General features: G+C 50.2%; 1 protein-coding gene across 5 annotated transcripts; it reads left to right on the forward strand.

Annotated features, from left to right (window-relative positions):
* The first annotated feature begins 98 nt into the window (after positions 1 to 98).
* Spata21 (spermatogenesis associated 21) lies at positions 99 to 25,816 on the forward strand. 5 transcript variants are annotated; one of them, XM_090335726.1, is made up of 15 exons: positions 99 to 180; positions 1,079 to 1,172; positions 4,384 to 4,484; positions 8,023 to 8,168; positions 11,300 to 11,435; positions 13,004 to 13,131; positions 13,451 to 13,496; positions 16,916 to 17,361; positions 17,726 to 17,811; positions 18,862 to 18,999; positions 20,115 to 20,186; positions 20,303 to 20,420; positions 23,522 to 23,697; positions 24,544 to 24,721; positions 25,190 to 25,299. In XM_090335726.1, exons 4-15 carry the CDS (start codon positions 8,023 to 8,025, stop codon positions 25,281 to 25,283), a joined length of 1,764 nt encoding a protein of 587 aa, XP_090191852.1. In that variant the 5' UTR covers positions 99 to 180; positions 1,079 to 1,172; positions 4,384 to 4,484; the 3' UTR covers positions 25,284 to 25,299. The 5 variants fall into 5 exon arrangements, with proteins under 5 accessions (XP_090191852.1, XP_090191853.1, XP_090191855.1 ...); XM_090335727.1 differs by having other exon boundaries at positions 116 to 176; XM_090335729.1 differs by lacking the exons at positions 99 to 180; positions 1,079 to 1,172; positions 25,190 to 25,299 and adding an exon at positions 25,715 to 25,816 and having other exon boundaries at positions 4,226 to 4,484.
* Positions 25,817 to 27,112: the final 1,296 nt, after the last annotated feature.

Consider the following 27,112-nt stretch of genomic DNA (forward strand, 5'->3'; position numbering starts at 1 on the left):
CACCGCCTGCAGGGCCGGAAGCGGCGAGACTCTATGACTATACTTACGATAGAGCGGCTGTGCGCCAGCCTCCCTGGCGCGCGCCCTCTGCTGGACGGCCTGACTCAAGCCAGGCGGCGGACGGACCGGCGCCCCGCGCGGAGGACAGGCCCTGGCCTGATCCTCCAGGTCTGGCCGTACGTGAGTGGTCCCGTCGTCCAGCTCTTCAGCTTAGGCCTCGTTAACGTCAATGCGAATCTTGAGCTGGCCCTGCCGCGGCTCCCTCGTCTTGCTCGCATCTCTCCTCTCCCTGGCTGTTCTGAGTCTTCGCCCAGAGAAATCCTCACAATCCTCCTCCATGATTTGCAACCTACCCGCGGGCTCAGGGCTTAGCTTTGACCTGTACGCAAACAAATACTTTTAATGACATAATTTTAAAATAGCCCTCCCCTGGCCGGGAGTTTGGCCTAGTGGTTAAAGTGCCTGCCTAGCATGCACGAAGACCCGGGTTCGATTCCTCAGTACCACATACATAGAAAAAAGCCAGAAGTGGTGCTGAGGCTCAAGTGGTAGAGCTCTAGCCTTGAGAAAGTCCAAGGACAGTGCTCGGGCCCTGAGTGCAAGACTGGAAAAAAATTATCTCCTTAACTAAGATTGATGTCTCACCATGGTCAAGTTCTCCACCATTTTTCTCCTTCATTCCACCAGTATTCATACAGCATCATTCACACACCGTAGGCCTCATGTGAGCTGCCCCTGATTACAATTCTGTGACTCTCTGCACATGGGGCTTGAACTCTGGGCCTGGGTGTTGTCCCTGCTCTTCAGCTCAAGGCTACCACCCTACCCCTTGAGCCACAGCCCCATTTCCTGTTTTCTACTGATTCATTGGAGATAAGAGTCTCACTGTCTTTAGTGCTGGAGCTGGCTTTGAACAGAGATCCTCAGATCTCGGCCTCCTGAGTACCTAGGATTACAGGTGTCAGCCACTGTGCCCAGCCCTAGTTCTCTTTTATTGTGAAAACTTTTTTTTTTTTTGGCCAGTCCTGGAGCTTGAACTCAGAGCTTGAGCACTGACCCTGAGCTTTTTTTCCTCAAGGCTAGTACTCTGCTACTGGAGTCACAGTGCCACTTGCAGCTTTTTGTCCATCTGTGGTACTGAGGAATCAAATCCAGGGCTTCATTCATGCTAGGTAAGCACTCTACCACTAAGCCACATTCCCAGCCCAACATAAAATTTATCATGGGATTTCTTTGTCTGTATTTGGATGTACTTGGAATTGAACCCAGAACCTTGGGTAGACTAAGCAGGTGCTGTACGACTGAACTACACCTTCAGATAGTTAAAAACTTTTTCAGTTAAAATTTTTATATTTTTATTTTGACAGTACTAGGGTTTGAATGCATGCAGAGAATTGTAAAGCTTTTTTTTTTTTTTTAATCTCAGCCTGAGCACTGTCTTTGGACTTTTTCCTCTACCACTTGAGCCACATCCCCACTTCCAGCTTTTTCTGTATATGTGGTACTGAAGAATCGAACCCGAGTCTTTATGCATGCTAGGCAAGCACTCTACCACTAGGCCAAACTCTCCAGCTTGTAAGTCTTGTGCTTGCTATGCATATGCTGCATCCATAAAGCCATCCCCTAACCCTTTTTGTTTTATTTTTCAGATAAGCTCTTAAACTATAATCCTCAAGCACTTGACATTTTAAGATAGGCTGGATATAGCCCAGTCTAGCCTCTGGCTCAGGATTCTTCTCCTCATGGACTTTTCTGCCCAAGCTGGAACTAAACTTTGATCTTTAGATTTCTGCCTCCTAAGTAGCTAGGATTACAGACATGAGCCATAGGTACCCAGCTAAATTCTCATTCTAAACCTTTTTTTTTTTTGTCTGTCGTGGGGCTTGAACTCTCAGCCTGAGTGCTGTCCCTGAGCTCTTCAGCTCAAGGATAGTGATCTACCACTTGAGCCACAGCACCAACTTCTGGTTTTCTGGTGGTTAATTGGAGATATGAGTCTCATGGACTTTCATGTCCGGGCTGGCTTTGAATTCTCAGATCTCAGTCCCTGAATAGCTAGGATTATAGGTGTGAGCTACCATGCCTGGCTTATTATAAGCCTTTATGTGCATTGATTTCACCTCTAAGCTCATTTTTGCTCATGACTGTCCACTACAAGGAAGAAATTGAGAAATTATCATAAAAATAAAAGTTATTTCCCCTGATCTTTTGATCCTTCCTTATTTTCCAATTATCCCACAGTGGCAAAAGTGGAGTTCCACTGGGTGAGTGGGACAAAGAGAAAGAGCAGAGGAAGCAAAGGACTCACTCCACCCAGAAAAATCTGTCCATTCACTTTGTCCTCATTCTTCCAACATGTCTGCTGCCTACAAGGCTTGTGAACTTCCTGAGGGCAGGACTGTGCCTCTACTACCTTTGGGTCCTGTATTCAGCAGCACAGGACCTGGTCTAGGTGGAGTAAGTGCTCCGAATGAATGAATGAATGAATGAATGAGTGTGCGCATGCTCCACTCTATGGTGCATAGCCACCTGGCAAATGGGGAGCCGGAAGCCATGAGCTTTCTCCCCTGACATCCAAGATAAGTATGTTCCAAAGAGCAGGGGAAAGTAGTGTGTCTGAGGAGCAGAGCACATGGGTCCTGGCGGTTAAGGACGCAAACAATGGGACAGTGTTCACTGTCAACACACAGACCTGTCCTGGAAACGAAGTAGCAGGAAGCCATGGTGACTGTTTTGGACCTTGCAATGCAGGCACCACGTGTAAAAACCCTTCCTTCTCTCACAGTACTCTTCCTGCTAAGTCTTACAAGGCTTACATTTTCTGTTCCAGTCAGCCTTACAGAAGATAGGCCTCAAGTACCCACCAAGCACTAGAGTTATGGAAATCAATTCTCCTTCCATCTTCTGCTTCCTGGAGCCCACATATAGAGAAGGCTGGAAAAGCCAGGCATACATGGCTCAGGCCTGCAATCCTAGCTACTTAGGAGGTTGAGATCTGAAGATCAAGATTCCAAGCCAGCCTGCACATGATACTCTTGTCGCCAATGGACCAGTAAAAAGAGGGAACTGGAGATGTGGCTCAAGTGGTAGAGCACTAGCCTTGAACAAAAAGTAGCCCTGGGATATAGTGCCCAGGCCCTCACTGCATTCCAGCCGAGGACCAGGACTCAAAAGAAAAAGAAAAAAAAATAGCTAGGGGACAGTGTCCTGTTCCTGAATTCAAACTTCGATAGCCTCTCCCTCCCTCTCCCTCCCTCCCTCTCTCTCTCTTTCTCTCCTCTTTTTTTTTTTTTTTTGCCAGTCCTGGGCTTGAGCTCAGCACCTGAGCACTGTCCTTGGACTTTCTCAAGGCCAGAGCTCTACCACTTGAGTCTCAGCACCACTTCTGGCTTTTTTCTATGTATGTGGTACCAATGAATCGAACCCGGGTCTTCATGCATGCTAGGCAAGCACTTTAACCACTAGGCCAAACTCCCGGCCCCTTTCTCATCTCTTCTATCTCTCATACACACATACACACAAGCCAGGTGCCAGTGGAGTGGCTTATGCCTGTAATCCTAGCAACTGAGGATCATGATTTGAAGCCAGAAAGGATGAGTTGTCTGTGAGGGTTTTTTTTGTTGTTTTGGTTTGGTTTGGTTTGGTTTTTGGCCAGTCCTGGGTCTTGAACTCAAGGCCTGGGCACTGTTCCTGAGCTTCTTTTGCTTAAGGCTAGCACTCTGCCACTTGAGCCACAGCACTATTTCTGCCTTTTTCTGTATATGTGGTACAGAGGAATCAAACCCAGGTGCTTCATGCATGCCAAGCAAGCACTCTACCACTAATCCACATTCCTAGTCCTGTGTGTGAGACTCTTTGTCTCCACTGTGGCTCAAATGGTAGAGTGCTAGTTGAGTAGAAGGAGTCTAGGGACAGCATCCAAGCCCAGGTCTCAAGACTGGCAGGGAAGAAAGAAAGAAGAAAAGGAAAAAAAGGAAGGAAGGGAGAAAAGGAGGGAGGGAGGAAGGGAGCGAGCGAGCGAAAGTGGAAGCCACCATTTTCCATGCAGAATGGCATGTGCTAGGGTAGAAGACGTCTCCATCCAGGGATCTTGCCAAGAGAAGAAGAGGTTTCACTTAGTCTAGGCCATCGAAGCAGAATCTCAGGGAGAGGTTACCTTGACAAGTAGCCCCTGTGAGGTAGGCAGAGCAACCATTGTCACCCTCATTGTGTGAGCAAGGCAGTGGCAGGCCTAGGGAAGGTGACATGACCTTGTCATTGGAGCAGTCCCTCTCCTTAAGCCCTAACCACATGGCTGACATTCCCCAAAGATTTCTAAACCTCTGCTGCTGTGAATAACTGACCTACCACCAACTCTCCTCTTTATTATCTTGTATTCAACAGAATTGAACAGGCAGAGCAAGGGCTCAGGGAGAGACCCCATCTCGTGTGAAAGGAGTGAGCAAGGCGTGCAGATCTTCCTGAGATTCATCTAGTTGCTTCTGGTAAGTCCTGAACCAAGGTGAGGGTTTGATACAAGCCTATCTTTCTTGGTAGCTTTTAGAAATACATATTGTATAGATTTCTCTCTTGACATAGATATTTCTTTGAGAAGTGCCACTAATTCTCAAATAGGTGAATCACTTATAAAAGGATCAATACAGGCCCAGTACTGGTGGTTCACACCTGTAACCCTAGCCACTTAGAAGGCTGAGATCTGAGGATTGCAGTTTGAAGCCAGCCCAGGCAGGTATTAACCATCAAAAAGCCAGAAGTAGAGCTGTGGCTCCAGTGAGAGAGTGCTAGCCTTGACTAAAAAAAAAAAAAAAAACTTAGGGTCAAGACTAAAGCCCTAAGTTCAAGCCCCAGGAGCAGTAAAAGCAAAAAGGCAAGTACTCCACCACTTAAGCCACAGTGACACTCCAGTTTTTTTTTTTCTTTTTTGCCTGTCCTGGAGCTTGAACTCAAGGCGTGTGCATGGTCCTTGGACAGTTTTTGCTCAAGTCTGGCATTCTACCACTTGAGCGACAACACCACTTCCAGCTTTTTTATGTATACGGTACCAATGAATTGAACCCAGAACTTCATGCAGGCTAGGCAAGTACTCTACCACTAGGCTATGCTCCAGGCCCAAGAAATATATTCTTTTTTTTGCTTAGGTGAATACTCTACCACTTGTGCCACTTCCAGCTGGTTTGGGTGCTTAGTTGTAAATCTGAGTCTCATGGACTTCCTAGCCTGGGCTGGCTTCAAACCATAACCCTCAGGTCTTAGCCTCCTAAGTGGGTAGAATTTTAACAGGTGGGAGGCACTGGCTCAGTTTCTTTAGGGCTGAACCCATTAGCTTCATGGGCTTTAAGGAGAATGTGGTTTACTTTGTCCCAGCAGGGGGGAAAATAGTTCCCCTTGGACATTAACAAGCCAGCTGGCTATGGTTTGAAGCAGGAAAGACACCTTTGAGCTCATCCAAGTCACAGCCTTCTCCCTGGGGAGATGGATTCCACTGACCCTGGAGGCCTTACAAGTGCCATGGAAATGGTGTTGCCACTCCCCCCCCCCCAGCAATTTAGTGGGTGAGGAGAGCATTGAGGTGATGGAAAGCTTGGAGGATAAATGCGAGTTATACAGGATGGTGGGGTGGTGGGGAGGATATTGGAGAGGCAGAGAAGGGGACTGTGGGCACAGAGGCTGTGGGGCAGGGGAGTCTCTGAGGTTCAGAATATAGGACTCCACCTGTAGTATAGCTGAATATTTGCACAGGCTGACAGTGGAGCTGAGTGGGATGCTGCATGGAGGGGTGGCGTGAACGCCCCTGGAAAAGGCTTAGTAAAGGATCTGTCCAGGGCTGGGAATGTGGCCTAGTGGTAGTGTGCTCACCTAGCATGTATGAAGCCCTGGGTTCCAATCCTCAGTACCACAGAAACAGAAGGGGCCAGAAGTGGTGCTGTGACTCAAGTGGAAAAGTGCTAGCCTTGAGAAGAAAAAAGCAGCAGCAGCAGCAGCAGCTGCTCAGGGACAGTGCCCAGGCCCTAAGTTCAAGCCTGAAGATTAGCCAAAAATAAAAACAAACAAACAAAACAATGATCTGTCCAGAAAGGGTAGATAGGCACTGTGGCAAACTACAGATTGCCAGCAGAGACCTTGAGGTTCCCAAGACAGATAGACAGATGTTCCCCAATTTCTCCTCCTTAGTCACATCTAAGAACATAGAGTTTTCATCTACAGCAACAAAAAGCTGTGACAACTGGGGATCACTTTAAAAATGTATATTAGGGGCTGGGAGTTTGGCCTAGTGGCCAGTGCTACCGCGTGCCTGCCTAGCAGGCACGAAGATCCAGGTTCAATTCCTCAGTACCACATACATAGAAAAGCTGGAAGTGGTGCTATGGCTCAAGTGGTAGAGCGCTAGCCTTGAGGAAAGCCCAAGGACAGTGCTCAGGCCCTGAGTTCAAGTCCCAGGACTGGCAAAAAAAATGTATATTAGCAGGGGCACCAGTGGCTCATGTCTAGAATCCTAGCTAGTCAGAAGGTTGAGATCTGAGGATCAAGGTTTGAAGCCAGCCCGGATAGGAAACTCAATAAGACTCCCATCTCCAATAAACTATACACACAAAACTGGAAGTATCACTGTGGCTTAAGTGGTAGAGTACTTGCCTTGAGCAGAAGAGCTCAGGGACAGTGCCTAGGCCCAGAGTTCAAGCCCCAGGACCAGCAAAAAACAAAACAAAACAAAAAGTATATTAGCTATTGAGGAGGTGTGATCAGGATGTCTGTTTTCTGAGGCTAGCCTTGGGTACAAAAAGGGAGGGGGGACAGATTAGGCTCTACCTGAAAAATGTCTAGGGGCACGGCACATGTGGTAGAACATGTGCCTGACAAGCATGTGGACCTCAATTCAAACCAGTACTGCCAACAAATAGAAAAATAAAACGCACATTTTTTTTTGGTGGGTCATGGAACTCAAACCCTGGACCTGGGCGCTGTCCCTGAGCTCTTCAGCTCAAGGCACAGCCCCACTTCCCATTTTCTAGTGATTAATTGGAGATAAGAGTCTCATGGTTTTCAGTGCCTGGGCTGGCTTTGAACGGCAGTCCTCAGATCTCAGCCTCCTAAGTGACTGGGATTACAGGTGTGAGCTACCGCACCCAGCTACACATTCAGTTTTTAAAGGTCCTGTGAGGTCTTATGAGAAAGAGCTGGTTTTAGCCGGGCAGGCGCTGGTGGCTCATGTCTGTAATCTTAGTTACTCAAGGGGTTAAGATCTGAGGATTATTGTTCAAAACCAGCCCAGGCAGGAAAGCCCATGAGACTCCTTTTTTTTTTTTTGCTGATCCTGAGGTTTGAACTCTAGACCTGGGTGCTGTCCCTGAGCTCCTTTTACTTAAGTCTAGTACTCTACCACTCTACCACAGCACTGCTTGTGGCCTTTTCTGTGACTTAATTGGAATAAGAATCCCACAGACTTTCCTGCCCAGGCTGGCTTTGAACCATGATCTTCAGATCTCATCCTCCCGAGTAGCTAGGATTACAGGCATGAGCCACCAGTGCCCAGCTCTGTGAAACTCTTACCTTCAACCATCCACAAGCTGAAAGTGGAAACTGTGGCTCAATTAGTGGAGCACAAAACTCAGGGACAGTGCCCAGTCCCTGAATTAAAGCCACAGGACCCGCATACACACACACACAGAATTAAAAAGCAGACTTTTGGAGAAGTGGAATTGTGAGTGGCATGTCTCAGAGTCCTAGGCACTCTCCTAGGCTGTCCTCAAGGCGATCTGTGGGCTCAGGTGCCCATCCCACCTCTAGGATTGTGCCAGACCCTGCAGTGCTGAGTGATAGCTTCTGGCTGGACCTTGAAATCCAAAGGATTTGTCCCTCTGCTTCTCGGCCTCTCTGCACCTCTTTCCAGTGCCTTCTCCAGTTAGGTATAGGAAATCTTTGTCTCCAATGCCAAAGGGATACCCAGGGAGGAGTGGAGTTGTTGCTTTTTTATGGATGCTCAGGACAGCCCCTGCTCCAACCACATGGATATCCCTGTTCCAGATGCTTCCACATGCTGCCCAGAGGAGCAGCTCCAAGCAGTCTCCATCTCCCAGAGGCCCAGAGAGGAGGCCTGGACACACAGAAGCATCGGAGAAGAGGCCTGGAGAACTTGGGGCCCAGGAGCAGAAGCCCCCAGCAAGACCAGGGTGAGGTTTTTTTGGGGGGAGAGGGAGCTCCCAGAGCTGGGGTCCAAGTGAGAGAAAAAGAACTGAGAACTCCCAGACAAGGCCGATCTGGTCAACGACAGCACCCTGTACCTCCCTTTCCTAGCCAACTGCACTCAAGATGATTTGTGCTAACTTGTAATTTTCTTTTCTTTGTGCCAGTGCTAGGGCTTGAACTCAGGGCCTGGGTTCTGTCCCTGAACTTTTTTGCTCAAGGCTAGCATTCTAAGCCAAGCAGAGGCTCACACTTGTAATCCTAGCTACTCAGAATGTGGAGATCTGAGGATCAAGGTTCAAAGCCAGCCTGGGCAATATAAAGCCGAGAGACTCTTACCTCCAATTAGTCACTAGAAAATGGGAAGTGGGGCTTGGCTCAAGGGTAGAATGGTAGCCTTGAGCTAAAGAGCTCAGGGACACTACCCAAGCCCAGGAGTGTGGTAGTAGCCTTGAGCTGAAGAGCTCAGGGACAGCGCCCAGGCATGGAGTTCAAGCCCCCTGACCCACAAAAAAAAAAAAAAAAAAAAGGCTAGCATTCTACCACTTAAGTCACATCTCCCCTTTCAGATTTTTAGTGGTGAATTGGAAATAAGAATTTCCCAAACTTTCTTGCCTGGGATGGCTTCAAACAGAGGTCCTCAAATCTCAAATCTCAGCCTCCTAAGTAGCTTTGATTACAGGTGTGAGTCACTGGCAGTTGGCTTAGGCTATAACCTTAAATGATAAAAATCACACAGACCAGGGGCTGGGAGTTTGGCTTAGTGGTAGACTGCTTGCCTAACATGCATGAAGACCTGGGTTCGATTCCTCAGTACCACATACACATAGAAAAAGCCGGAAATGGTGCTGAGGCTCAAGTAGTAGAGCTCTAGCCTTGAGAAAGCCCAAGGACAGTGCTCAGGCCCCGAGTTCAAGGCCCAGGACTGGCAAAAAAAAAAAAAAGCTTATGACATTTTGGGCTAGGAGTTTGGCCTAGTGGTAGAGTGCTTGCCTAGCATGCACGAAGACCCAGGTTCAATTCCAGCCACAAACATAGTAAAAAGCGAAAGTGGTGCTGAGGCTCAAGTGGTAGAGCCCTAGCCTTGAGAAAGTCAAAGGACAGTGCTCAGGCCCTGAGCTCAAGCCCAGGACTGGCAAAAAAAAAAAAAAAAAAAAAATCACACAGACCATGAAATTATGTAAACAATGCATGGAAAAAGAGGTGACCTGGATCAGGATGCATGTATACTTACAGGCTGCTTTGTGGATGGTCACCCCTTTATACATAGCTGCTTCTCCCAAGTAGCTATGTTCCAGGCAAAGGCCACTTTGCTGGAATGTGGCTAGGGGAGGCTATCTGCTGGAATGTGGGTTTTATGGTGGACAGGTGGGGCTGTCTGCTGGAATGTGGGTTTTATGGTGGACAGGTGGGGCTATCTGGATTGATAACAAAAAGCCTTCAAGGTAATTTTTGAAGTTGTACACTGGCTTTGAGTTGATGTCGTCATCCCCATTGACTTTTGCCTTTCTGATAAATGACCTGATTTGTGTGTGTATGTATATAACCAGCATACATAATAAAACCCCTGGCTAGTCAGGTGGCTCACACCTGAAATCTTAGCAACTCCAGAGGCTGAGATCTGAGGAATGTGGTTTGAAGCCAGGCCGGGGAAAGAAAGTCTGTGAGACTCTTATCTGCAATAAACCACTCGAAAAGGCCAGATGTGGTGCTGTGGTAGAGCACTCACCTTAAACAAAAGAAACTTAAGGACAACAGCCAGGCCCAGAGTTCAAGCTCCAGCACTGTGGGGGTAGGCGGGGGAGCTGGAATGCAGGGGGGGGGAGGAGCGCGAGAGGACGAGTACTTCCCTTCCTTTTTTTTTTTTTTTTTTTTTTTGCCAGTCATGGGCTTGAGCTCAGGGCCTGAGCACTGTCCTTGGACTTTCTCAAGGTCAGAGCTCTACCACTTGAGCCTCAGCTCCACTTCTGGCTTTTTTCTATGTATGTGGTACTGAGGAATCAAACCTGGGTCTTTGTGCATGCTAGGCAAGCACTTTAACCACTAGGCCAAACTCCTGGCCCCTACTTCCCTTTCTTGAGATGAGGGTTTTGGTTTTTTTTGCTAGTCTTGGGGCTTGAACTCACGGTCTGAGCCTTGGGTTTTCTCAAGGCTAGAGCTCTACCACTTGAGCCACAGTACCACTTTCAGGTTTTTTCTATGTATGTGGTTCTGAGGAATTGAACATGGGTCTTTGTGCATGCTGGGCAAGCACTCAACCACTAAGCCACACTCCCAACCCCAAGATCTGAACTTCCTTCTGGCAGAATCCTGGTTTGGGTTACTGGCCATAAACTTTATTCTCTCTAAAAAGTGGTCTTGACCTGTGCTGTTCTGCGCTGCCATAACAGTACAACTATTTAAAAATAATAAAAATACAAAGTTTCCAGCAAAACTAAGTCTAGCCGTTTGAAGACAGCAGTTTAAGGACCTCCCCTCCATCATTAATTTACATTTGCATACATTTGCAGCTCTATAGGAAAGGCGATGAGAGAGGCACATACACATTCGAATCCTGCCGGGATTTGACCTAGGTTCCAGTCTCTCTAGCTTTCTGGATCCAGTGTTCTCTAATATTTTCTTTGCAAAACAATAAAGCATCCTTGCAAAAGTTAAATCCTTGGATTTGGAGGCATGGCTCTGATGGATAGAGCTCTAGCCAATGAGGAATAAAGAGTCAGATACCAAGTTCCCAATCTGGTTTAAAAAAAAAAAAAAGTGGGGCTGGAGTTTGGCCTAGTGGTTAAAGTGCTTGCCAAGCATGCACGAAGACCCGGGTTCGATTTCTCGGTACCACATACATAGAAAAAAGCTCGAAATGGTGCTGAGGCTCAAGTGGTAGAGCTCTAGCCTTGAGAAAGTCCAAGGACAGTGCTCAGGCCCTGAGCTCAAGCCCAGGACTGGCAAAAAAAAAAAAAAAAAAAAAAAAAGTTACACCCTCATGCCCTTCATCTTTGTGGCTTGGGGACCTTCATTCATTCTCCTAGGTGTGAAGGGCTCTGGGACCCATCCAGAAGTATTAGAGCAGAGACCAGGGCTCCTGGCTGCGACCTGAGGTCCTGTGGATTTTCCCCTGCAGGAAGCAGTCATCTTGGACAGTCCAGGAAGGGCCTGGGGAACCACAGGTGGGCTACCCCGGAGGGCTGCAGCAGCTGGAGACAGAGGCCAAGGACCAGCTAGGGACATGCAAGAACCCAGGGACTGACAGCGATGAGGTAACCGCTCCAGGAAACCTCAAAGGAAGGCATGGAATGTCTGGCCCGTGCGGAGGCCAAGGAGCCTCTGGTACTGAAAGCACCAGCCTAGAAAACCACTGGGACACAACAGTCACATACAGTGAAAGGAGTTCTTTGTCAGCTGGGCTAATGGGCTAGAGAGTAGCAGTCTGTCCTTGTGCAGGAGGGGTAATTATATAGGGCGAGGGAAGCAAAAGGTAGGACAGGAAGGCTGGGGGCAAGAATTTGCACTGGAGGCAGGAAGTACTCCACAGTGGGGCCAGGTGTTAAACACAGCACATAGCCAGGGTGAGGGAGCAGCTCTTGGGTTTTCAGTAGCTGCCAAATATCAGTCTATGGGGATTATTCATGGGACCTGCATTGAAAGGGTTTAAGTCTTAATTCCAAAGAGGTCTCCCTGTGTGTCTTAGTGGGTGGGGCAGGTAGAGGAGAGGGGGACTCCATGCAAAGATATGTTAGACTATGATAAGGAGAACATAGCAGACATGGTTCCATGCACCACAGGTACAGGAGTTAGGCCTTGTCATATCTGTTTTTGGTTTGGTTTTGTTTTTCTTTCTTTCCTGCCCTGGTGCTTGAACTTAGGATCTGGGTATTGTCCCTGAACTTTTTATTTCTGAAAGCTAGGACTCTACTTCTTGAGCCACAGCTCAAGAGATCTCTCCCTGGAGATCAGAGTCTCAGAGATTTTTCTGCCTGGGCTGGCTTTGAAGCACAATCCTCAGATCTCAGCCTCCTGAGTAACTAGGATTATATTGTACCACTGGTGCTTGCTTGCTTGCTTGCTTTTCTTTTCTTTTGCCAGTCCTGGGCTTGAGTTCAGGGCCTGAGCACTGTCCTTGGATTTTTCTCAAGGCTAGAGCTCTACCACTTGAACCTCAGCACCACTTCCGACTTTTTTCTATGTATGTGGTACCGAGGAATCGAACCTGCTCTTCGTGCATGCTAGGCAAGCACTAGGCCAAACTCTTGGCCCTACAGTCTCTATTTTGTCCCACTCACATATTTATGATTATTCGAATATACCATCTTGACCAGTAGTTTTGTAATACATGTAAAAATTTGTGTACAATGTCCTTACTAAGGAGGTCATGGAACATTATGTCAGTAGTACTGAGAACTGAACTCATGGATTGGCGATTGTCAGGCAGGTTCTCTATCTCTTAAGCCACACCTCCAGTCCAAAGCATGCTTTCTTGGGGTCCCATTCACCCTCCCTCAGTGGGAGAGAGTATGGACTAGAATTTGGGTAGGTCATACTTTCTCTGTGTCTCACTTTCCCATTCCTCACAAGAAGGGCCCCATGGGGCTTTGGAGGACTTAGTCAGATGACACCAGCGGGGGTGGGGGGGGTCAGTGTCCAGGCTCCCCTGGAAACTGGGCTTGGGTCCAAAGTGCCAGTCACCACCAGGCCGCAGGGCAGCAAATGGGTCAAAATGTGACACAGTCAATAGACAGAGCCGCCTTGTACCTTGGACAGCGGGGGACAGTCACTGGGTGACCATGCCCCCAGGGAGAGAGGCATCTCATGGGAATCTCTGTCACAGACCAGCCCAGGGGCAGGTGAGGACAGCTCTCAGAAAGCAATGCTGCCCATGCCCCTGGAAGCTACAGACGAGACCACAGCCAGTACCTCCTTGACATCCACACCAGTGCTTCAAGCATACGAGGAAGAGTAAGTCACTCCCGCAGCCATCCCTGTTCTAATTCCCATCTTCCCAACAGGCTCTGCTGCTAAGGCACAAGGGGGAAGCCGGGGGGGGGGGGGGGGGGGAGAGGAAGCTCTAGGCCTGGCTGCCCCTGGGACATGCTGTAGAAACTTTGCACAAATCCTGAACTTCTGGGCCTCAGTCTCCACATCTGTCTAATACCAGAACTTACCCTGTGGCTTGTGTGCATGAGAACATGGAAGGGGGAACATCCTGGGGTAGGGGCTGGGGGCACAAGGGGCAACCGGAGCTGAGCCCCTCCCCTGGGGTCTCTCCCCTCTCTAGAGGCAAGACTGAGGAGAACCAGCCAGCTCCCGAGCTGCTTCTGCCAGTAAGTAGGACCAGGAGGGGATGGGAATGGGGAACAGGGTGTGGGGCAACAGGGAGTCAGACAGCAAAGTGAGCAGAGACAGAGACGGGATGGCACTGGGCATCACACGGGGGAACAAGTGCTATATGAGCTTGTGTGCCAGAGCATGACCCACGTGTGCTTGCACACACGTGTGAGAACACGGCACTTGTGATTCAGTGCCAGCATGTGATTCAGTGGCTGCCTTAGCCAGCCCTTCCCTGAACACCTGGAAGGCAACCCCATGCTGCCTGCCTGCCCTGCTTCCCTCCTTCCTTCCGTCCTTCCCTCCCTCCCGCCTTCCTCCCTCTCTCCTTCCCTCCTTCCTTTTCTATGTTCTGGTACTAGGACTCGAACTCAGGGCCTTGGCACTGTTCCTCATCTTTTTTGCTCAAGGCTGGCACTCTTGAACCATAGCTCTACCTCCCACTTTTTATTGGTAATGGCATGTATGAGTCATATGGCCTTTCCTGTCTAAGCTGGCTTTGAACTGCGACTCTCAGATCTCAGCCCTTGCTGTAAATTCCAGGCTCATGTAGCCAACTGTGTGGCTGAGTTCTGTGGAGGGTGGTTCTCTCCTCATACTGAGTGAGTCCAGCGCTGCTACCCCATTCTCACTTCACAGCTGCGCTGCTGCAGTTCCAGTCTTCCAGATCTCAGCAAGCCACACACTTTTTTTTTCTGGGTCATGGAGCTTGAACTCCACTTGGGTGTTGTCCCTGAGCTCTTCAAGCTCCACTTCTCTTTTTCTAGAGGTTAATTGGAGATACAAGTCTCAGGTCCTTTTATGCCCGGGGTGGATTTGATCCTTGATCCTCAGATCTCAACCTCCTGAGTAGCTAAGATTACAGGTGTGAGCTACCAGGCCCAGCTAAGCCACACACTTCTGATTTCACCTCTTCCCCCAAAGAAATTCTGCCTCCACCCCGTCCCTTCCTCATCATCCTGATCTAGGCTTCATCCTTTTTTTTTTTTTTTTTTTGTCCGTTATGGGGCTTGCACTCTGGGCCTGGACGCTGTCCCTGAGCTCTTCAGGTCAAGGCTACCACCCTACCACTTGAGCCACAATGCACCATTTTCGGTTTTTTGGTGGTTAATTGGAGATGAGTCTCATAATCTTTAGTGCCCGGGCTAGCTTTGAACTGTGATCCTCAGATCTCAGCCTCCTGAGTAGTTAGGATTATAGTCGTAAGCCACCAGCACCTGGCAACCTCATCCTCTTAAAGGAAGACCAAAGGCCGTAAAGCTCTATGTCTAGTGTTGGTGGTGAAAATTTCTTTTTTTTTTTCTTTATGGGTCATGGGGCTTGAACTTGGCCTGGGCACTTTCCCTGAGTTCTTCAACTAAAGGCTACTGCCCTACCCTGGGCCTGGGTGTTGTCCCTGAACTCTTCAGCTCCAGCCTACCACCCTACCTTTGAGCCAAGCTCCACTTCCCATTTCCTTTAAGATAAGAGTCTCAGGTCCTTTTGTGTTCAGGCTGGCTTTGAACCTTGATCCTCAGATCTCAGCCTCCTGAGTAGCTAGGATTACAGGTGTGAGCCACCATGCCCAGCCTTTGGTGAAATTTCTATCCCTTGGTTGTGTTACACTTATTTCTACCCCAGGGCCTTTGCATAAGCTATCCCTGTGCCAGAAACCTACTCATAGATACTCTATGGGTGACTCTACAAAGTCAGTTAGGTTTCAGCTTAAATGTTATTTTTGTTTGTTTGTTTTGTGGGCCATGGGGCTTGAACTTGGCCTGGGCTCTGTCCTTGAGTTCTTCAGCTAAAGGCTACCCCCCTACTCTTGAGCCACAGCCCCATTTCCCATTTTCTATTGGAGGTAAGAGTCTCCGGTCCTTCCGTGCCTTCATCCTCAGGTCTCAGTCTCCTGAGTTGCCAGGATTACAGGCATGAGCCACCGGGCCCGGCTTTTAAATGTTAGTTTCTTAGCAGTCTTTGGTGGCTACCCCAAAATAGCTTGTCAGCAACGTTTTTTTCACATTGTCCTGTTTTATAGTCATTCCCTGACACAATTATGTTCATTCGTCTAGAAAAGATGTTCATCACTCTTCTTCTGTGTTCTAGAATGTTGTTCTGTGCTATTTACTCTGTTACTCGCTAACATAGACTGCTAATCACTGCTGCATGCCCTGTGCCTAAAACAATGTCCAGCACATAGTAGGTACCCAACATGAATCTGTGGTGAATGAATGAGTGGGGAAAGAATCATAGGAAGCACCTGCCTGGGCTGCCAGGGAGTTTCTCCTCTTCCCAGCCACATGCAGTGCTGTGGAGGAATGGAAAAGGAAAAGGGAGGAGATGGGAGGGGAGAGAGGAGGAAAGGGGAGGGGAGGGAAGGGCCCTAGAGGAAAGGAGCTTGTTAAAGCCAAGCCCAGGAGGAATGGCAGAGTGAGGGAGGAGGGGGGAGGAAGTAGGAGATGAATTCAGAAGCCCGGTGGTGGCAGATCATTGTCCACTCATGCCAGAGTGAAGATCTGGGGGATGTCTTAAGTCTAAGGCACGTGATGGGACACGTTTTAGGCGGGATTGTGAGCTGGAGTCACAATTGCAGTAGCTGCTTAGATAATGGACTTGGTTCGGGGACCAGGGCAGAAATTGGGGCAGGGCAGGGCACTGGCTGATGGACAGTGTGTGACTGGGGCCGTGGTGTGGTGACTGGTGTGGAAGGAAGCACACAGGCTGTTGGAGGTGGTACCAGCTGGACTTGTTACAGGGCTGCCTTGTAGATGGGTGGGTTAGAAGAAGCAGAAATCATCAAGTTCTAGACTGACCCCATTAGCAACGCTGCTATCAAAAATCTGCTGGTGCTGGTGGCTCACAGCTGTCATTCTAATTACTCAGGAGGCTAAGGTCTGAGGATCACAGTTCGAAGCCAGCCTGGGCAAGAAAGTCTATGAGACCATCTCCAATTAACCAGCAAAAATCCAGAAGTGGAGCTGTGACTCACATAGAAGAGTGCTAGCCCTGAATCTAAAAGCTAAAGGACAGGCTGGGAATGTGGCCTCGTGGTAGAGGTCTTGCCTAGCAGGCATGAAGACCTGAGTTTGATTCCTCAGTACCACATACACAGAAAAGGCTGGAAGTGGTGCTGCAGCTCAAGCGGTAGAGCTCTAGCCTTGAGAAAGCTTGAGGACAGTGCCTGGGCCCTGAGTTCAAGCCCCAGGACTGGCAAAAAAAAAAAAAAGAGTAATATATCGACATGCTGCTAATGGAGAAAGTGAAGCAGATTCTTTGGCAAGATAGAGATTCAGGTCAGGGGTGGTCAAGGCCCTGTGGTGGAGGCCTATGGCACACAACTTCCCATGGGGCTTAGAGAAGAAGGAGGGGCCCCAGAGAAGCTTTGTGAGTCGGTCTGGAGACTGGAGGTCTCTCACATGTCCTCCCCTGTCCCCAGGAGGCGAGGGATGCTGGCAAGAAGAAGGCGCTGGGCCATGTGCAGGAATCTGAGGTGGCTGCGGGGACCCAGAGCCCTGGGACCCTGTTCCAGGGCTTCATGAAGTGCTTGCTAGAGGTGGAACAGGAGGAGGCCACCCACCGGAAGGCCTCAAAGGCCCGGGCCCTGGCAGCCCGGAGGTCTGCCAGGACTCCGATGCCCATGCCCATATCAGTTCCTATGAGCAACTCAGCCCCAGCCTCACCACTGACCCTGCATCAGCCTTCCATCTTGGCCTCTGCTACCATCCCATCGTGGACCCAACTACCCGTCTCAGCCCCTACCCCCATGGCAGCCACAGCCCCCGTGTCAGAGCCTGGCCCAGTCCTGCTGGCCCCCACCTCGGAGCTAGGCTGGAGATGGCCAGACCTTGTCCCCCACAATGAGAAGAACTACCCCAAGGCATGGTAGGAATCCGAGGGCCAGAGCTGCTATGCTCAGCCTTGTCCCAAACGCTGGTCCCTGTCCCTGCCTGCTCCTTCCTGATTTCCAACCCCAGCCTTCTGGCTCCTCTTGTTTTGGATAGGTTTTCCCCCTCTCCTTCCCTTTCTGTTCCTCTTCCCAAGATCTTTACCCCTCCAGCTCTACCTCACTCCTCCTCTTGGGGTCCCCTCCTCCACCGCAGCATCCCCAGGGCTTCAGGACCTCTGCCATGTCCCATGATCCTCTTCTGCCTGGCCTTCCCTCCCTGAGAGCCTAGGGTCAGCTCTGGGCAGGGCAGGGCCTGGCTGTAAGCTGCTCTGGTTGTGCTTTCGTGGTCACCCTCCACAGGCAAGAGATGGAAGAGCGTGGCCTCCGGTGGTGTCAGAACTGGGAGGAACAGTTTGAGGAGCAGCTAACTACCAAACAGGAGGAAGGTGAGCAGGGCAGCTGTCTCAGGGTCTCCTGCACCTAACCTGGGCCCAGAATGGTGGGGACCACAGCCTGCAAGGCCACTCTCACAGGATCTTTGAACTTGGGGGTGTCCCATGGTCTCCAGATCCATCTCAAGGGAACAGAGCTGCAGCCTCCTGAGGGCTTTTTTGCCTCCTCCATGTCATGTTCCTGTGGACATCCTCTCTGGGGACAGCCTGTAAGGAAGAGAGGGCATAGGGCCCCACTTGTCCCAAACAGTGCCTCTGCTTATAACTGGCCCTAAGGTTAAAAAGTTCTGAACCTCCATGTTGGATGAGGAGCAGTACCCTCTCCTCTCCAAGTTTCTGGATGGGGTATCCTGTAGCAAGCGCCTCATCACTTTGCCTGGGCCCTAGGGTATGCATTTACCATCCTCTACTCCTGGCCAAACTCTAGAACTCTCCTGACAAGAGTGGTCCCTTCTTTGGCCTTCCTGAATGAATTCAATAGAATGCAATAACTTCCTTAAAACTCTAGGTGTTAAGTTCCCTAGGCGACTGGACATGGCGATACAGTCGTGGAGCCCCAGTGCTCAGGGAAGCTGACGCAGGAGGATCCGAGTTAGATGCCAGCCTAGGCTGGCATGAACCCTGCCTTGAACAAAACCATACATCCCTTGTCATTTGGGGGCAGGGTGGAGATGTTTTCCCAAGTACAGCTCTGCCTCCTTGAGCTACTCATAAACAATGAGCTTGCCATGTTGCCATGGAGATAGCGCTTCTATCTTTGAGGTTCACCAGAACCTCAAAGAAAAGGCAAGAAAGGAGCTGATGGCTCCCATCCCTAGGCCCTGTGGCTTTTTTAGTTTTGGTGGAGGGGTGTGTGTGTGTGCTCGTGTGTCTGTGTGTGCTAGTCCTGGAGCTTGAACTCAGGGGTTAGGAACAGTCCCGGAGCTTTTATGATCAAGACTGGTGCACTGCCACTTGAGCCCCAGCTCCACCTCTGGCTTTTTTGGTGGCTAATTAGAGATAAGATTTTCAGGCGGGCTTACCCCAGGCCTGCCTCCCCCTCAGCCTTCCGCAGTTACTTCGACATTTTTGATGGCCCTGGTGAGGTGGATGCAGAGAGCCTGAAGAACATTCTATTCCTTATGGGCTTTACCCTGACGCAGGCCCAGGTGGAGGATGCCCTAATGAGCGCCGATGTCAATGGTAAGTGGGGAAGCCCCAGCTAGGGTCTGCCCGGACACAACCTACGCTTGGTGGTTTGTGGTTTTTGTTTCCCCTCGATCATGGGTCTGAACACTGTACCTGAGCTCTTTTGCTCAAGGCTAGTATTCTACCACTGTCAGTTTTTAAGTGGTTAATTGGAGATAAAGAGTCCCACAAGGTTGCCAAGGCTGGCTTCAAACCACAATCCTCAGATCTCAGCCTCTAGAATAGCTGAAAACCAGAAGTGGTGCTGTGGCTCCAAGAAGTAGAGGACCAGCCTTAAACAAAAAAGAGCTCAGGGACAGCACCCAGGCTCTGAGTCCGAGCTCTATGGTCAACAACAACAAAAGACAACTGGAGGCATGGTGCCTGGAGACAGTGACTGCCCCACTTAGTCATCTCCTAAGTGCTTTTGTTCAAGGCTAGCACTCTACCACATGAGCCACAGCTCCACTTCTGGCTTTGGTAATTCATCGGAGATAAGAATCTTAGACTTTCCTGCCCAGGCTGGCTTTGAACTGAGGCCTTCAGATCTCAGTCTCCTGAGTAGCTAGGATTACAGGCATAAGCCTGCAGTCCCTAGCTTTTGGTTCCTTTTATCTCCTGTGAGATATGATATGCACCCTTAACAGATGAGCAAACTAAAGTTTCCTATAGACTTGGACAGGAAATGATAGACCTGGGATTTGATCCTAGACCCATGTCTCCAGGACCTGGGGTATAGTAACTTCTAATTCATACTTTTCTTTCTCTCTCTCACACACACATATACATACACATACTTTTATTTTTGAGGGGGTCATTTCTGGGCTTAAACTCAGGGCTTGGGTTCTGTCCCTGAGCCTCTTTTGCTCAAGGCTCTAGCACTCTTACCACTTGAGCCACACGCCACTTCCAGCTTTTTGTTTATGTGGTACTGAGGAATCAAGCTCAGGGCTTCATGCATGCTGGGGAAGCATTCTACCACGAGGCCACATTCCCAGCCTTCCTTTCCATAGTTTCTGCATTAAGCCTGCATTTCTGTTCTGATCAGACCCAAAGAGTGAAGACTAGTGTATGGCCAGGATGGCTCTGGAAGGGCCCTGGCCACCCTGACACCTCTCTGGCCCCCTCAGGAGATGGTCACGTGGACTTCAAAGACTTCTTGGCTGTGATGACAGATACTAGGCGCTTCTTCTGCTCCGTGGGTGAGCAGGGACAAGTCCAAGCTACTCAGAGCTGGAAGGCAGGGATCTGGAGGCTGACGGGGCAGGGCACCCAGGGGCCCTCTAATGGTAACAATGACTACCATCTCATGTACTAGAACACAACACCCCGACAGACACGGCCCCCCCGAATCCTCACACGCTGCTCTTTGAGATCCTGTCTCTGCTGGTGGAGATGTTGGCCCTACCGGAGGCGGCCTTGGAGGAGATCACAAAGTAAGTTGGAATTGGTGCACTGGGCATTGAGGGTTGGTAGCACCCTCCGTGGAAGGTAGTTTCTGACAGCAGAACTCTTTTTGTTTTGCTTTCCAGTCCTTGGACCTGAACTCAGGGCCTAAGTACTGTTCTTGGGTTTTCTCAAGGCTAGAGCTCTACCACTAAGAGCCACAGCACTACTTCTGGCTTTTTCTATGTATGTGGTACCAAGGAATCGAACCCAGGCCTTTATGCATGTTAGGCAAGCACTCTGCTACTAGGTTGAGCTCCCAGCCCCACTTCCCATATTCTAGTGACTAATTGGAGGTAAGGTGTCTCAGCTTTATATTGCCCGGGCTGGCTTTGAACCTTGAGCCTCAGATCTCAGCCTTCTGAGTAGCTTAGAGGTGTGAGCCTCTGTGCTGGCCAGCAGAAGACTTTTGACAGGACTCCTAGTTGCAGATGAAACTCCAGTTTGAGCTTCAGGAATGCCTGTATCCAGGAGACTAAAGCTTTACCTGTCCAGCTGTCCATTTCTGTGTATATGGAAGTCCAGAGAAGCTCTCCACATGGAAATGGGCCATGTGCAGCCCGTAACACAGCCTCCTAGTTCAACAGTTTGTGCATATGCACAGCCATAGATCAGTTATCATTTGCACTGCTAGGTACACTATTATGCAACATGACTATAGTAAGACATTTGGAGATGAGTCTTCTGCAGATAAGACATGAGGCTATGTCCATTTTCCAACTAACATTCCTGTCTCTTAGAACATATGGGCAAGAGTTTCTCAGCCAGCATTATATTCTCAGCCAGAAACCAGTGGCTCCTGACTGTAACCCTAGCATCTCAGGAGGCTGAGATCTGAGGATGAGGATTGTGGTTCAAAGCCAGCCCGCCCGGGGAACAGAAAGTCTGTGAGGCTCTTATCTCCAATTAACCACCAGAAAACCAGAAGTGGCGCTGTGGCTCAAGGGGTAGGGTGCTAGCCTTGAGCTGAAGAGCTCAGGGGCAGCTCCCAGGTTCAGAGTTCAAGTCCCACCATTGACAAAAAAAAATTCTCACTGGGCACTGATGGCTCATGCCTGTAATCCAAGATATTCAAAAAGCTGAGATCTGAGAATGGGGTTCAAAGGTAGCCTGGGCACAAAAGTCTATGAGACTCTTATCTTTGACCACCTCTGTGGCTCAAAGTGGTAGAGTACTGGCCTTGAGCTGAAGAGCTCAGGGACAGCACCCATGCCTAGAGTTCAGGCCACATGACCACATGGGGGGAGACAGTCCTGGGGCTTGAACTCAGGGCCTGAGCCCTGTCCTTGGGCTTTTTCCTCAGGCTAGTGCTCTACCACTTGAGCTATAGCACCACTAATGGCTTTTCTATGTATGTGGTACTGAGGAATTGAACCCAGGTCTTCATGCATGCTAGGCAAACATGTAAGCCACTGTAGGTCAAACTCCCACAAGACTTAATTCTTAAAAGGACATGGCTTTCTCCTGTCTGATCCTAACACCTGCATTCCAGCTGCTTTGAGCTGCCTCTAACTGGGTTAAGCCTAAACCTATAGCCTCCTACTGTATCAGCTGGGAATGCAGCCAGGGTGATCAAAGGTTACCCTGGTGTGTCTTCATTCCCAGGAATAAGGCAGTAAGGATCTGCCTTCTGGTATGCACCAATTAGATGAGGGTGGAGCCTCTCACAGGCCCTTCCTTCAAACAGCCCCATGGCAAACCTTCAGACCAGAGAGGTCAGCCTGTAACCAGTTAACCAGAGCCCCAGGAAGAGGGTTTAAGATTGCCAATTCAATTTATTTCTTCACTATTCAGGCTTTCTACTTCTGAGTCAGTTTTGGTCATGTGTAATTCTTGTAGGATTCTTCCAGTTTTAGTTTCCAAGTTTAACCTCTCAGTTCCCATAGCTGTCAGCCCGGACATGGTGTTTGTTTGTGTATGGTGTGGCCCCAGCAGTCCCATTGACATGCACTTTGCTGTTCATGATGTGGCTCTCCCCTCCGGTGGGTGGGGGGTGGAGGTGATGTGGTCTGGGGAGGGCTGCTGAGAGCAGCAGGAGCGTGTCAGCAGTGAAGGAGACTGGTGATGATGGGCTGTTGCTGAGTCATGGTCCCCAGGACCTTCTGAGGAATGCTGAGTAGTGGCTTGAAAGGAAAAAGCCTTTCCTTTCCTCTGGCCACCTCTTCCCTTTGACCCACTAATGCTTCCTGAGTGACAACTGTGAGAAGCACCGGTGTCAACCTGGAACAGACCCTAGGTAGGTCCTGTGGATGACCTGAGCAAAGGTGGTGGAACCCTGAAGTAGCAGTTGCTCTGGCACTCAGGTAGGGCTGAGATCATGATGCCCCTGTGGGGAAACTGCTCCCAATCTTCCCCAGGGAGCAGAGAACAGCACTGAGTTTGCTGAGTGAACTTGAGGCAGGCTCATGAGGGAGGGTTGAGTAGCAGGTGGTAGTGAGCAAAGAAAATCAAGTTGGTTGTAGGTTCTGATGGTCAAGAGCAGGCTGTCGGGCCAGATCTGTCTATAGGAGCAGAAGGTAGATTTTCTGTAGATGGCTGGTTCAGAGAAAAGTTGCTCATCTAAGTAAAAAGTTCGGTAACAGCAGCATGCTGGTGGTTCACATTGTAATTCTAGCTACCCAGGAAGCTAAGATCTGAAGATCACAGTTCAAAAGCCAGCCTGGGCAGAGAAGTCTGTGAGACTCTTATCTCCAATGATCCTAGTAAAAGGTGGAAGTGAAGCTGTGGCTCAAGTGATAGCATGCTAGCCTTGAGCAAAAATACTCATAGACAGTGCTCAAGCCTTGAGGTCAAGCCCTAGACCCAGCACAGAAACAAAAAGTTCATGACTAAATGTGTGTGTGGAGAGGGCCGAGTACTTGATGGGTACCATTGCATCTTGTCTTGAGGGAGTCCTGCAGACCAGAGGCCATGTGACAGGGGAGATCCTTCCTGCATTTGACACAGGGGGACAGAGGCCCAGAACAGGACACAGCTGGGACTTGTGGGCTTGTGATCCTGCCACCCCTAGCCAGGGGTTCAGGACAGGGGATCAGGAGGAGGGGTAAATGTAGGCACAGCTGGTTTGAGCTGGTGGACACTGCTTCCCCAGCTACTATAAGAAGAAGCTGCAGGAAGGCACCGGCAAGGGTCGAGTGATGGATTCAACCACTAGCCGGGTTCGGTCGAAGAAGAAGCTCTTGTACAGTCCCCAGCAGGCAGACAACTTTGAAGTTCCTGAACGAAGGGTACTCAGGATCTTGAGCCGGCTAAAGCAGCAAAACTATGGTGAGGACCCAGTGGGCTGGGCTGAAAGAGCAGCTGCCCACCCACCTGGCCTGCTTTCCCTGGGTCCCCACACACAGTCCTAAGGAGCAGTTCCTACCTCAGACATAGCTTTTACTAAATGAGCTCATAACCACTATCTGAACATGTAGCCCTGACTACAGGCTCCTCACTGGGCCCTTCTCCTCTTGCCTTAGAGCTGAGCAAAGGCTGGTCTCACAGGCCAGGACTGAAAAGGGAGCAGCTATGGAAGAATTAACAATGGCAGCCCATCACTGATGGAGAACTCACCAGTCGGCCACAGGGCCGGCTGGCTCTTTGCATGTATTTCTTCTAGATCACAAACCTACCTTGTACCTCAGACAGAAAAACAGAAGTCAACCTGCTGCCCATTTCCCCCTAGCCTGTTTGCTGGATAGAGGAATTCAAATGTTCTACTAGGTGACTTTCTTGCCCAGGTACCAGTGATCAGGCTTCAACTGTATGCCAAGTGATGAGCTATGCATGGTGCAGTCTTTCTCAAATGTGCCTGCCAGACTTGGCCAGGACCCCGCAGATAGATTTTCTTTATTATCTGCCCAGATTGGCTTCGAATCTTGAACCTCCTATCTTAGCCTCCTGAGTAGGTGGGGTGAGCCACTGATGCCTGGCTTGAAAAATCTTTTTAAGCTATGCTCATTTAAGTGCTTTGCACAAATCACCCCCTAAATTCTCATCATCCCACTTTGTGAGACAGGTACCTCTAGCAACCACTGCCCACTTCGGGGCTTACCCATTATGCTGGCAAAGCTTGGACTCCCAAGAGTGGCTGTGTTTTGAAGCATTCCTTTTCCTGTCTCCTATCACCAGCTGCTAACCTGCAGAGCCCCTATGCCCAGGTCCCTTGCATCCCGCTCTGCCCTCGAATGGACAAGAAGACGGTCCGTCGGAAGCTGAGTAACCACTTCATGCTGAGCCAATGTGTCCCTACCAGCCTAAGCCCCGACCTCCGTAGCTTCTTATTCCAGTCGGGACCCCAAGGAAGCAGGTGGGTGCTGAGGGCCCCATAAGCCCCTGGCTTACATCCTTCTAAGACATCAGGCTGGGGAAAAATGGGAAAAAGGATCAAGAGGAAGAAACACCTGTGAGAAGGCCTTGCCTGTGTACCAGGGTCTGTTTCACTGAAGCTGAGAGTACTTAAGCTTTCCTGGGCCCAGAACTCGGTGCCTGACACCTACCATATTTCAGGCTGGTGTTGGCTCTTCCTTCATATACAGGGAACTGAACTCCTGCCAAGTCCAAGTCTTTTATTATTGAGCACCAGGCTTTAGCAACTGGGCAGAGAGGAGTCTCCCCTATGAATTCCCTCCCATCCCCAGGTGTACCAGGATAGCTCATGGCCCAGCGGGGCTGAGAAAGGGACCCAGCATCTCCCACCCTTCTCTGCAGGGAACACAGCTCTGACAGCAGAAAGTGGCTCAGCTCTGTGCCAGCCCGAACCCTCTGACCCTTTCAGGTCTTCACCCTGGGCAGTTCAAGCCCTGGGACAGCTGGGTCACCAGACAGAGCCTGCTGCTGGAATTTGCTTTTATGGCGTTGTAAGCCAATAAACATCAAGAATCTCAAGTCTCTATGCCTGGTGCCAAGAAGGCCCCCAGTTTCACTGCTCAGTCCCTAAGGGCACTGGCTTCAGTGACCTACCCAGGGCTGGGCTTCCTGTGCAGCCAGCCTTTGGAACAAAATCTGTGTGCACACTCAAAGCAAAGCTGGGTCCCTCCTCAGATCAGTGTGTTGCCCCACACTTGGGGTTGGGGTACCACAGAGGCAGCCTATACATAAGTCCAGTTGGTACCTAAGAAGTCAAGCCCCTTGACCTTGGAAAGGAAAAGGCCTGCAGGTGTGGGCTTGAGGTGTGGGGTGCACCTCAGCCAGTCCTCTCAACAGAGCCCAGGGACCAAGGGTCCACCTTCCCCCGAGCACTTGTCCTGCAACCCGCATATCACCCAGCCATTCCCTACCCATCTACACATTTTTCTCACAGGATTTAAGGAGCTACGGCTCCTCAGGGTTCAACAAGCAGCCATAGCAAGAAGTGGAAAGCCAGCAATAGAAATAAGGACAAGGATCTGACAAGTTTAAAACATGTATTTAAAATACAATTTATAAAATGCTTAATCTGCCGACTCAGGAGCCCGCGGGGCAGGGCTGGGGGTGGGGTGGGGGTGGGGGCAGCTGCCCACTACAACAGCAGAGCAGGACCGCCAGGGTGCAGCCCTCCCATCTACCCCCATCAGTTCAGACACTCAAGGGGCCCATGTGTACCCTTGGAGTCACACAACCAGAAATAGGGCCCTGAAGGTTTCTTGAGTCTCTGCTTACCAGGGAGGCTTGGTGTAGCCCTGCCAGTCCCTCCCTGAGCACAGCGACCCCAGATGGGGTAGAGCAGGTATGGCAGGCCAGGGGTGGGGCAGGTGGGCTCTGGAAGGGGCTGATGGCAGCAGATAGGGTGTTGCCTCCTGCCTGCAGGTGGGGAGCACCCTGAGTGAGGGGGCTGAGAAGGCTGGTAACCAGGCCCGGACCCCCAGCTCCTTTGGTTATAGGCTGACATCAGAGTAGTGGCTCATGGGAAGTGATTAGCTGAAAGGGTTGAGGCCTGGCTCATGGGGTCCAGAGGAGCTAGAGGAAGGGACAGTACCATGAAGGCAGATCAAGGGGCAGCAGCCTCAGGTTCCTGCCCCTTACCCCCTGGGGATTTCCAAGCCAAAGCCTGCAACTTGCTTAAAAAAAAAAAAAAAAAAAAGGAAAATTACAGACAACTACCCCCCCCCAAAAAAAACCCTCCACACACACATACACACACACAGAGAACACAACCATTCTCCATTTCCTCTCCACCTCCCCCAACACAACTGTTTCCTGTTTTCCCTTTCTCTCATTTTGCCTGCCACCTCTCTGTCTAGGAAGCCAAAGGCATGGCAGCTGGTTGGTGGGGACAGGCACATTGCGGGCAAAGCCCTATCTTTGGCTGAGGGAGGGAGGCGCCATCCCTGCAGACAACCACCAGCCAGCCTACGTGCCCTTGGCTCCCACCAGGGGTGTCTGCAGGCACCAGTAGCCCCACAAGCTGAGCCATCCCACCTGGGCCACTTCTGCACACATCTCCACCTCAGTGGACAGTCTCACCTCCGTCAGAAACTACTCTTACTGCAGGGAGGGGCGAACACTTGATAGGGCAGTGGACTCTGAGCTAGCAGCCACTCCTGTGGGTGATGGCTCCTCTTACAGATGGAGGCTCCTTCTGGTGCACACACAGACAGTTCTAGGCTGTGCTGGGACTCAATTCCTCCTAAGGGAAAGATGTCAAGGGACAGAACAGGACCCTGTCTACCACTGCCACAGAGCTAGGCTGGTACCCAGGTGAACCCAAGGCAGACTGAAT

The sequence above is a fragment of the Megascapheus bottae genome, chromosome 6, assembly GCF_031878675.1.
Source record: "Megascapheus bottae isolate mThoBot1 chromosome 6, mThoBot2.hap1, whole genome shotgun sequence".
Lineage (NCBI taxonomy): Eukaryota > Metazoa > Chordata > Mammalia > Rodentia > Geomyidae > Megascapheus > Megascapheus bottae.

Coding starts and splice junctions, on each gene's coding strand:
- Spata21 (XM_090335726.1), top strand. CDS start 8,023: ATGCTTCCACATGCTGCCCAGAGGAGCAGCTCCAAGCAGTCTCCATCT. Junction 13,497..16,915: donor CTCCCGAGCTGCTTCTGCCA/GTAAGTAGGACC, acceptor CCCTGTCCCCAG/GAGGCGAGGGATGCTGGCAA. Junction 20,187..20,302: donor GCGCTTCTTCTGCTCCGTGG/GTGAGCAGGGAC, acceptor CTCATGTACTAG/AACACAACACCCCGACAGAC.